Source organism: Coffea arabica, chromosome 2e (genome assembly GCF_036785885.1).
Source record: "Coffea arabica cultivar ET-39 chromosome 2e, Coffea Arabica ET-39 HiFi, whole genome shotgun sequence".
NCBI lineage: Eukaryota > Viridiplantae > Streptophyta > Magnoliopsida > Gentianales > Rubiaceae > Coffea > Coffea arabica.
This window is the reverse complement of record NC_092313.1, coordinates 31657897-31673561: the sequence shown is the minus strand read 5'-3', so window position 1 is coordinate 31673561 and position 15665 is coordinate 31657897. Positions and strand designations below refer to the sequence as shown.

The 15665-nt window shown below is 35.9% G+C and overlaps 2 protein-coding genes and 1 long non-coding RNA gene across 3 annotated transcripts; all 3 read right to left on the bottom strand.

Moving 5' to 3' along the window:
• Nucleotides 1–3730: 3730 nt before the first annotated feature.
• LOC113732388 (L-type lectin-domain containing receptor kinase IV.1-like) lies at nt 3731–6307 on the bottom strand. Its single transcript, XM_027258111.2, has one exon. The coding sequence runs from the start codon at nt 5928–5930 to the stop codon at nt 3909–3911; it is 2022 nt and encodes a 673-aa protein (XP_027113912.1). The 5' UTR covers nt 5931–6307; the 3' UTR covers nt 3731–3908.
• Nucleotides 6308–8499: 2192 nt separating this feature from the next.
• On the bottom strand, nt 8500–9399 carry LOC113728957 (uncharacterized). The gene has a single exon (XM_027253302.1). The coding sequence runs from the start codon at nt 9397–9399 to the stop codon at nt 8500–8502; it is 900 nt and encodes a 299-aa protein (XP_027109103.1).
• Nucleotides 9400–10129: 730 nt separating this feature from the next.
• LOC140036982 (uncharacterized) lies at nt 10130–13353 on the bottom strand. Its single transcript, XR_011840698.1, has 2 exons — nt 12829–13353; nt 10130–10651 (listed from the first exon to the last, which is right to left on the bottom strand). It is a non-coding gene; the product is annotated as an uncharacterized lncRNA (long non-coding RNA).
• Between the last annotated feature and the right edge of the window lie 2312 nt (nt 13354–15665).

Below are 15665 nucleotides of genomic sequence, written 5' to 3'. Positions count from 1 at the left end.
AATCAATACTCAGTTGCCTGGTTCACCAGAGACAAAGAAAAACCATAAATGATTCAATTAACTAATGAAATGAATGCCAGGAGAGTAAATTTCTCGAACTTTGATGATTGGAAAATGCATAAGAACAAAGTATAAAGAGATTAGAGGTGGTCATGCCGTTATTCAATCTCGTACTTAGGCAATAATATTAGTACTTCAATTAGCAATGTTATAGAGGTTATTATTGTATCAAGTTTTCACTTCACATAAAAAATCATATGGGTGATGTGGATACTTTAAAACATTAAGAGAGATCACATGGCTATTTATGAAATCTACAAAGGGGTTATGCGTAATTTACTGACATTTTTACGGTTTAAACGCATGAAAGACGAAACATGCAAAATCAAATTGTAAGAACCAACACCTGACAAGATGATAGGACATGGGCTATAATCTCGAATCTGCCCAAAATCATAGCATTGGATTGCCCGTCGGAATGACTTTCCAAAGTCGGCTGTCCAATTGAAAATTCTAGCGTTGATTTGCCCATCATCATTATTTACAAGTTTTGCCCCTTAGATTAATAGAGCGACACATACAAACGGCCAGAAATAATGAAAACAATTTAAAGAAAAACAGATCATGGCGTCGAAGCCCCTTCATCCCGCTCCACCAGAAAGCCGAGACCCTGACTCACAAAGCTTCTCCTCAAGCAATGGCTCAAGGAAGAAGAGCTAATCGTCAACAAAATAGCCCTCAAGGAGACTTAAATCGACTCCGTCCGCAAAGAAATCTCCCAACTCTACTGTTTCTTCTTCCTCTTCCTCTTCCATTCCACAGCCCTCATCCTCCTCTTCAGCGCTGCCTCCTCTACAGGCCGGGCCTCCTTCTGCCACAGGTCTTGGATCCCATCTTTGTGTTCCCTGTTGTGCTCTCTCGGGATCATATGGGCTGTCAGGTACAAGACTGACGTCCAGGGCCATCTGGAGAGGAGAAGGGGCAGGGACACCTGCCAGTTAATGGCCAAGATTTGGCCAACAAAATTTCTATGGTCCAGATTTTAACACATGTGAGACCCACAAAATATTGTTCTAGTGCTACTTGCTGTTATTTTAGTGTTATATCATGTACAAATGATATTACATCGTGTACAAAATGCACACAAGCATCCAGAACGGTCGTCCGTGCAACCATTCCAGCCCCAGGTCCATCTGGAGAAAAGCTTCTGTAGAGGGAAAAAGAGGAAGGCAAATTGTTGGCCACGTGCGTTGAGGAGGTGAAGAACAAGGGGGTTGAGTTTGACCCGCTGAGGAGGGTTGAACCATCCAAAGCAGCCAGGAAATGGTCTTCTAGGGACTTTGTCTCTCTTTTTCTTCACTGTGGCTTGTTTGGTCATTACTCTCACGAGGGTCATTTTGTGCAATTACTAATTCTAAGTTTCTAATCTTTGCAATAGAAGGCAGAGGAGGACCGGGTTAAGAGCTTCTACCGTCTGCTAATAGATTTCTTGAATATGAAAGTGAACCTATTTTTGTCTTTTGTATAGCATCTTTCTTAACTTTTTCCTCAACTTTCATAGTGTATGTGGAAGTTCCTGTTAGGATTTAAGCGCGGAACAAATAATTATTGAGATATCAAGTACATAATAATTTAATGATAAACAAATCACAAGCATGAAAGATAAGCGAAACACAATATTTAATGTGATTCGACTCTACTATTGAACCTATGTCCACGGGAAGAAATCCGTTCTTTATTATGAGAGAAAAATCCTATATAAGAATACAACTTAAATTCAAGTCTAGTCCTTACATATCATCTCTCATCTCCTAAGAATTTTCTCTTACCACCCATGTATAAGGTTTGCCTCTTGTGTGTTCTTGTGTGTCTCTTGTGTAGTATGTCAACCCACCTATTTATAGAGAATATTATTTGGCCAAAACCCAAAAAACAATAGGAAATCAGTGTTAATTCCTAAACTAGTTTAGAATGAGAAATAACTTCTATTCCTAAACTCATACAAAAAGGAAATTCCTTGACAACTATTCCAAATAACTATAACCAATTAGAAAATTAGTTATTTCTACACAATAAGAAATATGCCTAAAAGAAATTAAACGAATTTTTTAACAAATCTCCACATTGGCGAAAATTTCTTTTAATAACCATTTATCATCAAATACCAAATAATATAGTACCGAACTACACATCCGAATCAACTACCAAATAATAGGGTACCGAACTATATATTCGAATTAATACAGTCTTGACACCAAATTGATTTAATCAACAAATGAACATGCGTAGTTACCTCGAATCCAACCTCTAGTTGACTCGTGAGAAGATGTCTCAATTCACCATCTTCCTTCGCAGGATTTCTTTTCACCACCACTTGTAAATTGGAATCCCCTTTTGTGAGTTCTAGCCCTAATCAAGTGATAACATCACCATATTTTTTTTCCCATCCTTAGAACTGTCTCGTCACATGTAGTTTCCAAAACTCCACCTAAAACAAAAAACTCATAACTATCAGTGGTGCATGAAAATTAGATCATTTTGTTTCTTTAGGACACGTGTCACACTACCCAAAGAACATAATCGAAATCTAAAAGCCACTAGAATGAAGTTCAACTGTTGGAGGTGTGAGAATGTCTCCAGCGATTCATATCCAAAATTAAGATTGAACTCCACCTTTTCCTTGATCCTTGAATCACCTGTCTAGATTCAACGTCAAGTATCTTCATACTTTTCGACTTTCTATTCTTCACCTTCAATGTTTCTTCCCAAACTATTGAAACAAAAATACCACCTATTAAATTGTTCAATTGGTAATAACCGCCAATCTAGTTGATCTCAATAGGTAATTAGGATCCAACCATGAACCCCGCTCTGATATCAGTTTGTTAGAATTCAAGTGCTTGTGAGCAATCCAATTTCGTAACCAAGTTCTGATACCACTTGTTACGATCAAAATATGGAATAAACAACTATTAAGATATCAAGTACATGACAATTTAATGACAAACAAGTCACAAGTATGAAAGATAAGGGACGCACAATATTTAATGTGGTTCGACTCCACTATTGAGCCTATGTCCACGGAGAGAAACCCGTTCTTTATTATGAGAGAAAAACCTTATACAAAAATACAATTTGAATCCAATCCCAACCCTTGTATATCATTTCTCATCTTCCAAGAATTCTCTCTCACCACCCATGTTTAAGGCTCGCCTCTTGTGTGCCCTTGTGTGTCTCTTATGTAGTATGCTAACCCATCTATTTATAGAGAATATTATTTGGCCAAAACTCAAATAACAATAGGAAACCAGTGCTAATTCCTGAATTAGTTCAGAATAAGAAATAACTCCTATTCCTAAACTCATACAAATAGAAAATTCCTTGACAACTATTTCGAGTAACTAAAATCAATTAGAAAACTAGTTACTTTCACACAAAACAAAAAACTTGCTTAAAAGAAATTAAATCAATTTCCTAACAGATCTGTTAGAAGCTTTAGAAACCAAAAGTTATAAACTGCTACATTATTGATTTGGGGGCGTGGATGACAGCTGCAGAATCCTCTATTCTGCTTTCTGTTAATTTGGAATTATTTCAGTATTCAATACAGAATTTGGTTTTATTTGCAGAAAATATCTTTCGTGTACTATCATTTTCCAGAAGATATAGTTCAAGCAAGGCCCAGGATGGTGCTATAAAGGTTTTGTTATGAATCAATTACTGCTCAATATTATCTACCAATCTCATTTAAACCTACTAAATTCTCATTAATGGCTAGCTTTTGTTCTTTATGTACATCGCTTACTCCCTAATGCCAAACTAAACAGAAAGCCAGTGTCTTATTGATCAGCAATTGCATCAATTGCATAATTCTCCCAAAAGTCATTAACCGAAAGCTTTGTCCTCAATCACCGACCTCCAGACAGTAGCGATTCTGCAGCAGAGGAGGAAGCGTGTGAAAATGGCTTGTCCATTGAGGATGGGTATGATAAGTTAAAATCACTGAAACCTTCTTGACTTGCAAAAGACAGGCCAGTGGCAGAAATCCCAAGTGAGTGTAAATCTGGCAGTGCCAAGGCGCTGTCCAAGTATAGAACAACTTGACGCATGCTTGGCCTTGCTGTGGGCTCTGACTGCGAGCACAACAATCCGAGCTTCATAACCAATTCCACCTCCTCTTTCACATAATCAAGTCCCATGTTTGCATCAGCTGCTTCAAGAATTTGCCCTTTCTTCCAGCAAGAAAACACCCGATCAACCAAAATATCATCCTCTGTTGGGGAGTGCGGCTCTATTGGTCTTCTGCCACAAACTACCTCAAGCAAAAAGGCACCAAAGGCGTAGACATCTGTTCTGGTTGTAGCCTTGCCAGTTCTAGTATGCTCTGGCGCGAGGTATCCAAGTGTTCCAACAACATGAGTTGTTTGAGGGTCTGTTCCATGATCATACAATCTGGCAAGCCCAAAATCTCCTAATCTTCCATTCAATTCACTGTCTAACAGGACGTTGCTGGCCTTTACATCTCTATGGATCACTATTTGTTCCCATCCTTCATGTAGATAAAACAATCCAGATGCTACACCTCTTATGACTCGAAATCTTTGGTTCCAGTTCAGAGTGTACTCAGGCTGCTGGTATAGAAACCTGTCCAGGCTTCCATTTGGCATGTATTCATAAACCAATAGCAGTTCATCTTTTCGCCTGCAGTAACCTAAAAGTGGAACCAAATTTCGATGGCGTAACCGGCCTATGCTGACAATTTCTGCCACAAATTGTTTCATTCCTTGCCTGGATTCATGAGATACCCTCTTGACAGCAACCTCAAGTTTGGAGCTAGGCAGGACTCCATGATATACCCTACCAAAACCCCCTCTTCCTAGTAATCCCTTGTCCCTGAAACCCTTTGTAGCGATATACAAATCTTTGTACTTGAATCTGTGAGGACCAAACTCACGCTCCCACTCCTCAAGCACTTCTGCAAACTTCTTCTTTATTCTCACATGATAGATTACACCAGAGATTCCAATTGACAGGGAAGCAATCAAAATTATAGGTAAACCAATTGTTAATGCTTTAGACTTTTTCTTAGGTCCAACTCGTGGGAGCTTAGGAAGTTGAGAAAGATCAAGCCCTTGAGCCACACCGTTCATCTTGAAACTCCACCCCAGAAGGTAATGGAATGTTAGCACTGAACCGGTAGATGATGAAAATCCAATATACATGGTTTCATGTAATACTGAAGAAAGATCATAGGTTAAAGATAAAAGAGGTTTGCTTGGTTCACCAGCACGTATTGGAGCTAATGTGACACTAATATGCTTAGCTGTTCCATCATAGTCCACCCAAACTTGCATTGCTTTACCACTAAAAAGAGTCAAGTTCTGAAAAATACCGTTGTCATTGGAATAATAACCTGCAGGCTTTGCTTGTGTGGAGTTCAGTCCGTTGATGTCTATCCCAACGTGGTTATCATTGATATCATTGAACTCTTTGCTTTGGATCGTGTCGAGTTCCACTGCAAAAACATGGTTGGTGTCATTTCCTGTGTTGGTTCCGTTGAAGAGGCCGAGATACTGACTAGGAAGAGCTCCTGGAAGGCCTTTTGTGGGTGCAATCACGAAGGCAATTCCGTGGCCGCTCAAAATAGGATCTTCAGACACTATAGCAAAGATGAAGGTGGTGGAAAAGGAGAAAGCAGAAGAATTCGGAGGATTCTTGAAGCTGACAGGATTAGGAAAGAAGGCATGACCTTTCTCTTGCCTGGTGGCATTGGTTAGCTTCAAGAGGCCATTTGGCGTGACCTCAGCTATGCCATCCAGACTCAAGTTTGCAGAACGGAATCCATTGTAGGTGATGCTAAGGTCCTGGGAAGATGCAAAGCTAACTAGAGCAGAAACCACAAGCAGTATAAGCTTGATCAGAACCAACATGGCTGATGGCTCAATGCTGATACTAGCTTGAAAATTCCTCCAAAATCCGATGTTGGTTCAAGTAATTTATCAATGTGGAATCAGCAGTATCGATTGACTCTAGCAAACCCGGAAAAGAGGTTTTGATTTCTAGGCCTAGTGGCCCTTGGAAATATTGGATGGTTACGCTAATGGTGGAGCTTGTTTTAATTCCTCCATTCACTATTTCGAGTCCATCCGAAAACCATCACTTTGTACATCGTAATGTGACAGCATTATCTGCACAAAAGAATTACTTCCATATGTTGACTAATCTATACAATCTTGAGATCACATTCTGAGAAGCTTTTAGTATCACTTAGAATAGTTGAACATAATTCCGCGAAGGTGTTAAAAGTCATTATTTCATCTAGAACATTAGATATATATTTGCACTTGATTCCTGTGTACCTTGATAATACTACGAAATGAATGTCCCCACAATGCTGGTTGCCAGCTGTGCTGGAGGACCAACCCGTTTGTGTGTACGTATCCCCAATTTCAGTGGTCCTTGTCTCATTTCTGCTGTAGTGAAACGAGACTGTACTACGAAGGGAGGAAATTCTTTACACAAGATTCCACGACTCTTAAAATCCTTCCAGATAAGTATCGGAATTGGAAAGCTATAGACTCCAGAGTTGACTTTGTGGAAGATTAAAAGAACGGAATTATTAATAGGACTAATTTCACTTTGTACCCTGCACTTGTTAGTGATTCTCACAATGCTTACTAAATTTTAAGTTTGAATACTTTGCACTCTAACATCTCAGATTTATCCCACCTAATTCCAATCGATAATAATGTTAGCAAAACTAAATAAAATAGAGGATCATGCAAATTTACACATTTTTGATAGACTGACAGAGATTGTAAGATGATGGTAAATATGCTATCACTTAGTAGAGTGATAGAGGTATAACGATGTGTGTACAATATTTCATGGAATAAATATGAGAAGTTAGTGTGTAAAGGATCTAGAATTAAAGCTTAAGGTACAAAATTAGGATAGGGTATAAGTTTGGAGGTGCAAAATGAAATTAGTCCTTATTAATAACCAAAACAATAGTAGTTAGGTTGCTAGGTTAGGTGTGTGTAACTTTGAAAATTACACACAAGTGTAACACTCCCTCCAACCTTATTTATATTGTTTTGGAATTTAAATAATCTGAAAAATATCTAGAATTAAATTATGTAAAAGATAGGGATTAATTATCTATTCTTTGCGTCATGGAGCTGAAAAGTCTGCAATTAATATGTTCACTATTTTCAAAGGCATTTTTGGGATGAGCCCCAAATGTCCCAAAACGTTTAAACGAGACGTTAGTGCTATTGTGTGTTTGCCCCATGTTACGGGGCAAATGCTCCGTTGGGGGGGGGGGGGGGGGGGGGGGGGGGGAATGCTCGGTAACGTCGGATGAATGCTCGAATGAAACTCTTAGTCAATGTTTTTAAACTCGGACCAGCCAGTAAATCCGAGAAAGGGCCGGTTCGCGGTTCGACCGGTCGGTTCATCAGTTCTCTATTTGTTTTTTTTTGCAACTTTAATGCTAAGTACTTCATGGGTCTTCACTCTACACTTGAATTTAAAACTAAATTTAAATTGAGATAATAATAAATTTCCTAAAAGTTATACATGAAACTCCAAAAAATTGTAAAATTATAATAGTAGATAATACACTTATCACAAGACAAACGGCATCTCTGTCATGGACTAGTTGAAAATTTTCTTTTGATAAAATTTTTTGAATATTTGTATTGAATCATTTGCAAATAGAAATAGAAAACAAAAATCTTGAAAAGGAAAAAAAATTAAACTCATCAAAATGAAAAAACTCTTATGAAAGTTGAAGCTTCCAACTTGCTTATAAATCAACTAAGATTATAACTTGATAATAATGGGGAAGGCTTGAGAAATATTTTGTCATGGGTATTTGATTTGGAGGTGGAAAGGTTACAAAGAAAAAAATGAAAAAAAAAACAAGAGAAGAAGCAGAGACAGAGAATCAAGGATAAGGGAAACAAAAGCAAAAAGTGTTGTTTGGTGTCCGTGTCTTAGTGCTAGGGTTTCCTTTTGTTTAATTAGATTTTAGTTTTTAACTTAAGATAAATAGCATTGTACACAACAAAAAGCTTGTCTTGTGAACATAGTCCAGCGGTAGCAAGCCTTTGATGTGATTGTAGAGACCTGAGTTCGAATCCCAAGAGCTCCATTCTTATTATTGGTTTGAAAAATTTGGCTGAATATTTGAAAATTTTAAAAAATCGCTGGTTTACGGTTTGAAGGGTTCGCTTGGTTTTCAACAGTTTTTCATTACCTTGCGACTTTAACACTAGATCGGACCGGTGACATGTCCGGTTTAGGGTCCAACCGGTCGAACCGGCCAGTCCGATCCAGTTATGAAAACACTGCTCTTAGTTTGTAATTCCATATAATTTCGAATGAAAAATGCACGAATTTAGTGTGATGCATCACCAAGTTTGCCATTTTTTTATAGGAGAGTGAGAAGGTGTCTTAGTAGGTGTAATATTTTTTTTGTCAAACATCATATCATTAACTTGATAGTACAAGATTGGATACATCAGAATTGCTTCCTTTGTAATCATTTTGTGCACTCTCATGGAGCCACATGAGAAAGTACTCTTTCCATTCAACATTTTTAGTTAGCTTTACCACAAACTTTGCCAAACTACATGCACAACAATTTCCAGTTCTATGGACAAAAGAGAAAGTACATTTTGCAAACAAATATCTCATAATCGCAATGTCCTCAAGGATAATATCTACCCTTGATTGCTGCCCAGTTTCCTTGTTTATCATATCCACCACCTCTTTGCAATCAGATTGGAATTCTACTGCCCTCCAGTTTGCTTCTTGAGCCATTTGCATTCCCATCCTAATTGATGATGCTTCCTCCATTTGTGGTTCACTAGTCTTGTGTGCAGCTCGTGCCCAGGCTTTGACCAGTTTACCTTCTACATTTCTAGCCACAACACCTATGCCTGTTCTCCCTATGTTTTGTGAGAACGCAGCATCTGTGTTTATCTTTATCAGCCCCCCTGGTGCTGGAATCCATTTCCCTCTATTGCTTGAGTTTGTTGTTTGTTGAATGGACTCTCCATCTGTGTCTTTTTGAGCTTCTATATGCTCTTCCCACTCTACTATAGCTTGCTGTACTGACTTTCTGGGATCTGTCTCTTTTGTCTCAAAAGCTTTCCTGTTTCTTGCCTTCCATATTTGCCATAGGATATTTACGGTGAGAGCAATGTGCTCCTGTCCGTGATCCCTTTGTTTTGCTCCTAATATTCCTTCCCACCATCTTACAAAATTGCTTCTCATATCCTTCAAACCATCCCATTGCACTGGTGATAGTTTCCAGGTGGTTTCAGCATTTTGGCAGAAGAATAGCATATGCTCGATTGTTTCCACCTCTTCCCAATAGCTTCTACACATTGGACTACCTTTGACAGGGTGTCAGCCTGTGCAATAATAAAAACCTGCTCAAACTAAAAGTAATTTCAGTAGATAGCGGTAAGCAGGATCGAATCCACAGGGATTGGGAGTAATTATTTCTTTTCAAGTTCACAGTGACAAGGGGGTGTTTTTGTGCAGAAGGTGACAACTAAAGAAATTCAACTAAAATCTAAGAAGCTACTAAAGATTAAATAACAAATTACTAAAATCAAATGGGTGATAATTAAGGATCTAGCCAAGAAATAACTTCAGCAATGGTTCACCTAATTGATCATCGATGCAGAGCCAATTCCAATTATTTACTAATAAATAGGTTATAACTGCCAAACAAGCGATGACAGTCAACCCCTCCTTACTGTGTTGGTGATTAAGGTACGCACTTTAATCACTGCCCTAATTGGAGAATAATTCTAGATACGCCCGTAGGATTTAATTCTCCAATTGCCTTATGTATTAGAGGAGCCCTATTCTAACCAAATAACACACTACTAGGGTTATTTTAGCTTAGCCCGCGTATTCCCTTGACACAAACCTAATCATGCCAGTTGTCACTATTTTAGAGTAATTAAACAATTACGGATTTAATACCCTAATTGACAATAGATTACCCAATCAACTAATTATCTGAATCCAAGACAATCAATTAATTGAACAATCATAATCACTGTAATCAGAGAATATGCAGATACCAATAAATAAAAAGAAAAGATAAAATTAAATCGATCTCACAATTTTAGATAACCCAAAGCATCCGTTGTCCCTTGACTAGACAAGGGAAATTAGTTCATTCTTACTGAACAAAGCCCACACAAAATTGGCGAAAGAGCCGCGGCCATCAAATGAAAGATGGGCAAATTAAATTTAGTCAAAGGGATAAAGAAAAACAAAGGAGCAGGAGATGATTCAATGTTTTCCTAATTGTTCCTCCCATCCACGGAATGAAAAGGTAAGTACTAAAAACTAAACAACTAAGAAAAGTCAAAGGCTAAAACGTCCAGCTAGTGCTCATCAATTGCCATTCCATTTCGTATCTAATTAGTCTCTCTATGCTGCGCGGCGGCTCTCTCCCTAGAGGGAGAAGAAGACTCCAGTCCTTCGTTCCTTTTCTTCCGCAAATTACCAAAAAGGACTTGTGTCCCCCTCTTCCAAAAATACCCTGGATGCTTGCTACTTGAATTCTTTCCTGATAACTGTCAAATTGACATTTATTATGATATTTTTGCTCTACTTCCTGAAATGAATGTAAATTACGAAAAGTGAGTAGAATCTAATAATTAATCCACATCAAATCAGGTAATAGGAAAAATTAATAATAAAATAAATGATAAAATTGCAACCGATCAATTCCCCCCAAACCTAAACCATGCTTGTCCTCAAACATGAGAACAACAAACAAACATCAATATTTGACAAAGACTATTGCCCTATCCACCATATTGCCAAAATATCAAGAAAAATATATATCAAGCATTAGTGATCAAGATCCAAGAAACATCACTCTGGTTAGTTTCTAAATCACAAACTCCTCCAATTTCAGGTTAACTAATCTAAGAAAATGGAATGACGCACAACATTTATCAGCAAATGGTCCAACTATTAACCAAAATCTCAACATTAAATCTATAAATCGGCGAGATGACTATTTTTATACACTAACACAACCTTCACTTTTTTTATCACATTTGTCTACTTTTCTCTTCTCTTTTTTTTTGATTTTTTCCCTCTTTTTTTTTTTGCTGTTCTCAATAGTAATAAAAGACTTAGTCGCTAGCCATTGGAGCCTTTTGACGCGAACTCCGACATTTGTCAGATGAAAGAGCCCGATTACTCAGTTTCTATCGCCACGTAACCACGTACTCATAGCAATTAGTACTTTTTTACGCGAGAATCGACATTTTTGGTGAAGATCCCCGGTTACTCGGTAGTAAAGACTAGCGGAGTACAGCCAACTCTTATTCACAGTTAAATAACATCAGAAACTCAAAATAACACAAAAAATCAAAAGAAAATTTGCGTCAGCTAACCTCATTTTTCAAACATAGAGAACTAAAATTAATCATTGGACCAATTCACATGAAAATGCCAACAATTATTTCCTATACTTAGAGAAGTTAACCAAAAATTAAAAGAGCTACATAATCACTGATATTCACCAAAGAAATGCTCTTGGATTCAACCACATTAACTCGATACATTTTTATTATTAAAACTAGGCAAAAGTAGAAATAGGGGCAACAATCCAACATCAAACCTTGGCATGCACATGTGAACTAATCACTAAAAAGAAAGAAAGGAAATACACGAAAGATGGCCAAATAACAAACTAAAAAGAAAGAAAGGAAAAAAATATGAGAAAAATAAATAAATAAATAAATAACACCTAAAAACTAGAAACGCTAGCACCCCCCATTTGCTCCCCCCCACACCTAAATCACACATTGCCCTCAATGTGATAAACTAACAACAAAAGGAAGGAGAAGGGCAACGGTACTTCCCTGGAGTCGTCAAAATAGTTGAGGGTTAGGCAGAAATTAAGGAGAAATTCCGGTGTGCTGCATAAATGCTGCCAAATTTCTGCATAAAAGCTGACAAAACTTGCCCATCCCAAAATCTTAATAAATGTCTCCAATTGGACTGTTAATTTCTTAACTCAAAATCGGCAATTCCAGCAAAAGCAGTTTAGAAATTTGATAATAACCACACAATGACAAGCACTTAGTTCCCAATCAGGCAGCCAACCAAATAGAAATAACAAATGCTAGTCAAAACATCCCAACCAATGCCACTGATGCACACATAGGTAAGAAACAATGCAAACAGGCAACCCAAATCACTAACAATGTCCCTCCAAATCAATAATAGAAACCAACAGCTAGAGCGCCCCAACAACTCAACTGAAAACTACCAATCTCAACAAGTAAATCAAGCAACCAGGTTTCCAAATCAACAGGCAGTAGCAGAACCAAATCACCCAAATATCAATAGACAATTGCAGTATGTAGGTCCACCCAAAATCTCAACAGATGGTTCCAGTTGGCCAGGCAATGATAAGTCAAAACCAGCAAATGCAACTACGACAGCTTAGAAATTTGTCAATAAGAACTCAGCCAACCAATTAGAGGTAACAGATTCAATTTAAAATATTCCCACCAGTACCACTGGGGGTAAACTCTAGTAAATGAAAAATCTCAACTAGCCAACCGAATCAGCAAAAATTTCAACAAAAACCCAAGTGAAGCAGCGCTCAGTGGATGCCCATAGTAGTCCAACAATTCACTTCAATTTACGCAATAACTGAAGCGGCAAAATAAATCCCAAATGACTCCAAAATTGCCCTATGCACTTAAAATTGAAAAATTACCAACACGGGCTGCTGGACATGTTAAAGAACAGGAGTTAGACGAATACCTCCACCTCGATGACTACATGGAGCGAAGGTGCGGCAAGGGACTCAGTAGCTTGCGACGCTCAGGTGGAAAGCGGCGGCGTTTGGAGAGCCGCGGCTTCATGAGTGGCGTGGGTTGAGAGAGAGAGAGATCGGCGGACAGCAGTGGAGCGCTGCCGCTGCTGGTGCCGTTGGCGCGGGGTGGAGGTGGAGAGGAGCTGCGCGCGCGGAGGCGAGAGGAGCTGGGCAACTGCAAGGGAGTGTCAGTGGCTCGCGGTGTGGCTGCGGTGCGTGGCAGAGAGAGAGGTAGCGGCGGCAGCGCGCCCGAGACGCGAGGAGGGGAAAAATGGAAGAAGGTGGTTGCGGAGCTTAATGGAGCTGGAGTCGCGCAGCCATGGTGGGGGCTTCGTCGCCACTGCGATGGAGGGAGAAAGGCTGCAGCGGTCTTTGAGAGGAAGGAGATTGCGGCATACGAAGGAGCCTCGGTCGACACAGAGGAGAACAAGGAAGAAGAAAGAAAAAGGAAATAGTTTTTTTTTCCATTTTATTTTTTTTCTCTTTTTAGAATTTTTTTTACGGGAAGACTCTCCCTTTTTTTTAGTTAATTACTAAAAAAAAAAGTGTTTTTTTTTTTGAAAAATTTTTTTTTTGAAGATTTTTTTTTATATATAACTTCTTTCCTTTTTTTTATTATTGACAAAATTTATTTTTAAAATTCAAAAGTAGAGATTAACAGAAAATCAATAATCGTTCTTGAGTTTTTTTGAATACTTAGGCTCCGTTTGGATTAGCTGTTTTTGGGGTTGTTTTTCAAAAACACCACTGTAGCATTTCGAATCTGAAAAACAAGTCCGTTTGGATTAGTTGTTTTTGGGGTTGTTTTTCAAAAACTATATGAAAAACTTTTACTGTAGATTTTTTTGGATTATTTTTAGAGGTATTTTTGAAACATATTTTTGAGTATTTTTAGAATATTATAATTTTTATATTTTTATATAAATATACATTTATGCATTTATAATACATTTATATTTACAAATGTATAAATGTATATTATTATAAATTATAAATTATAAATGTATAAATGTATAAATTATAATTTTTATATAAATATACATTTATGCATTTATAATACATTTATAAATAAATATATTTATATATTCATATAAAAATATATAAATGTATTATATTCTATATAATACATAATATAAATATATTTATAAATGTATAAGTGTATATTATTATAAATGTATAAATTATAAATGAATATTATAAATATATTATAAATTATAAGTGTATATTATTATAAATGTATAAATTAATATATTATAAATATATATTAATATTATGTAGAAATGTATTTATATAATTAATATAAATGTATATATGCATTAATATTATGTATAAATGTAAAGTTAATATTATGTATATTAATATAAATTTATAAATGTATTATATTATATATAATACATAATATAAATGTATATTTAAATGTATAAGTGTATGTTATTAAAAATGTATAAATTATAAATGAATATTATATAAATGTATAAATTAATATATTACAAATATGTTTTAATATTATGTTGAAATGTATTAATATAATTAATATAAATGTATACATGTATTAATATTATGTATAAATGTAAAATTAATATTATGTATATTAATATAAATGTACATTTATACAAATGTATAATATATTATATATAACTTATATAACATATAATATTTATGTAAATATATTATAAATATATAAAAATATATTTTAAATAAAATAAAATATTTATGATATGTATATGTAAATATATAATATTAGAAATGTATAATATATATAATATACATTAATATTAATATAATTTATATATAATATACATAATTGAAATATACATATTAATATATATTATAAAACAAAATTGCATAAATATATTTATAAATTTATATATAAATAAATGTATTTATATAAATATATAATATTTATTTCAATTGACATAATATATATAATATTATACATAATTGAAATAAACATATTTATATTAATATAATATATATATAATATACATAATTGAATATACATATTAAAATACATAATTGAAATATACATATTAAAATATATAATTAAAATATATTAAAATATACATATAAAATACATAATTAAAATATACAAATTGAAATATACTTATTAAAATATACAAATTAAATATGCATAATTGAAATATATTTGGAGTTGTTTTTGATATATTGTTTGGATTGGTGTTTTTGAAGTTGTTTTTGAAATACACATTTACTGTAGCATTTGGAATGTGAAAAACAGTTTTTCAAAAACAGGTTCAAAAACACCAATCCAAACGTACCCTTACCTTTCCCGCAAACGTGACGCGGGCACGTCAAGGAGGCACGGAATCTAGAGCTCTCCAGGCGACTTGATGCGGGCACGTCATGAGAACAAGAACCCCTTCTGACGATTCTGACCATGAACTCTCCCTATGTCATGACGCGGGCACGTCAAGGGAATCGAAACCCTTTTTACTAAGCACAGGCACTGTGCCACGCGCCCAGTTGATGCGGGCGCGTCATGTTAGAGGGATGCCTATGAGTCATCAAAAACGAAAATTGAAACCATAAATCAGTCAAATCCAAGGAAAAAACGTATTTAAACTAACAAACAAAAATGAACAAACAACTAAAAAGAATTGGCTTGCCTTCCAATGAGCGTCTTTCTTTAATGTCTTTGGCTAGACATTATCATGTTTTGTTCATGGAGGATAAAATCTTGTAATTCGTCTTAATGCTTCATCCTCTATATAGTTCTGATAACCCTCGTAAATAGAGTAATTCTTGGGCACACGAGTTACGGATT

Excerpts from the sequence above, each read along its gene's own strand:
- LOC113732388 (XM_027258111.2), bottom strand. The coding sequence starts at position 5,930 with ATGTTGGTTCTGATCAAGCTTATACTGCTTGTGGTTTCTGCTCTAGTT.
- LOC113728957 (XM_027253302.1), bottom strand. The coding sequence starts at position 9,399 with ATGTGTAGAAGCTATTGGGAAGAGGTGGAAACAATCGAGCATATGCTA.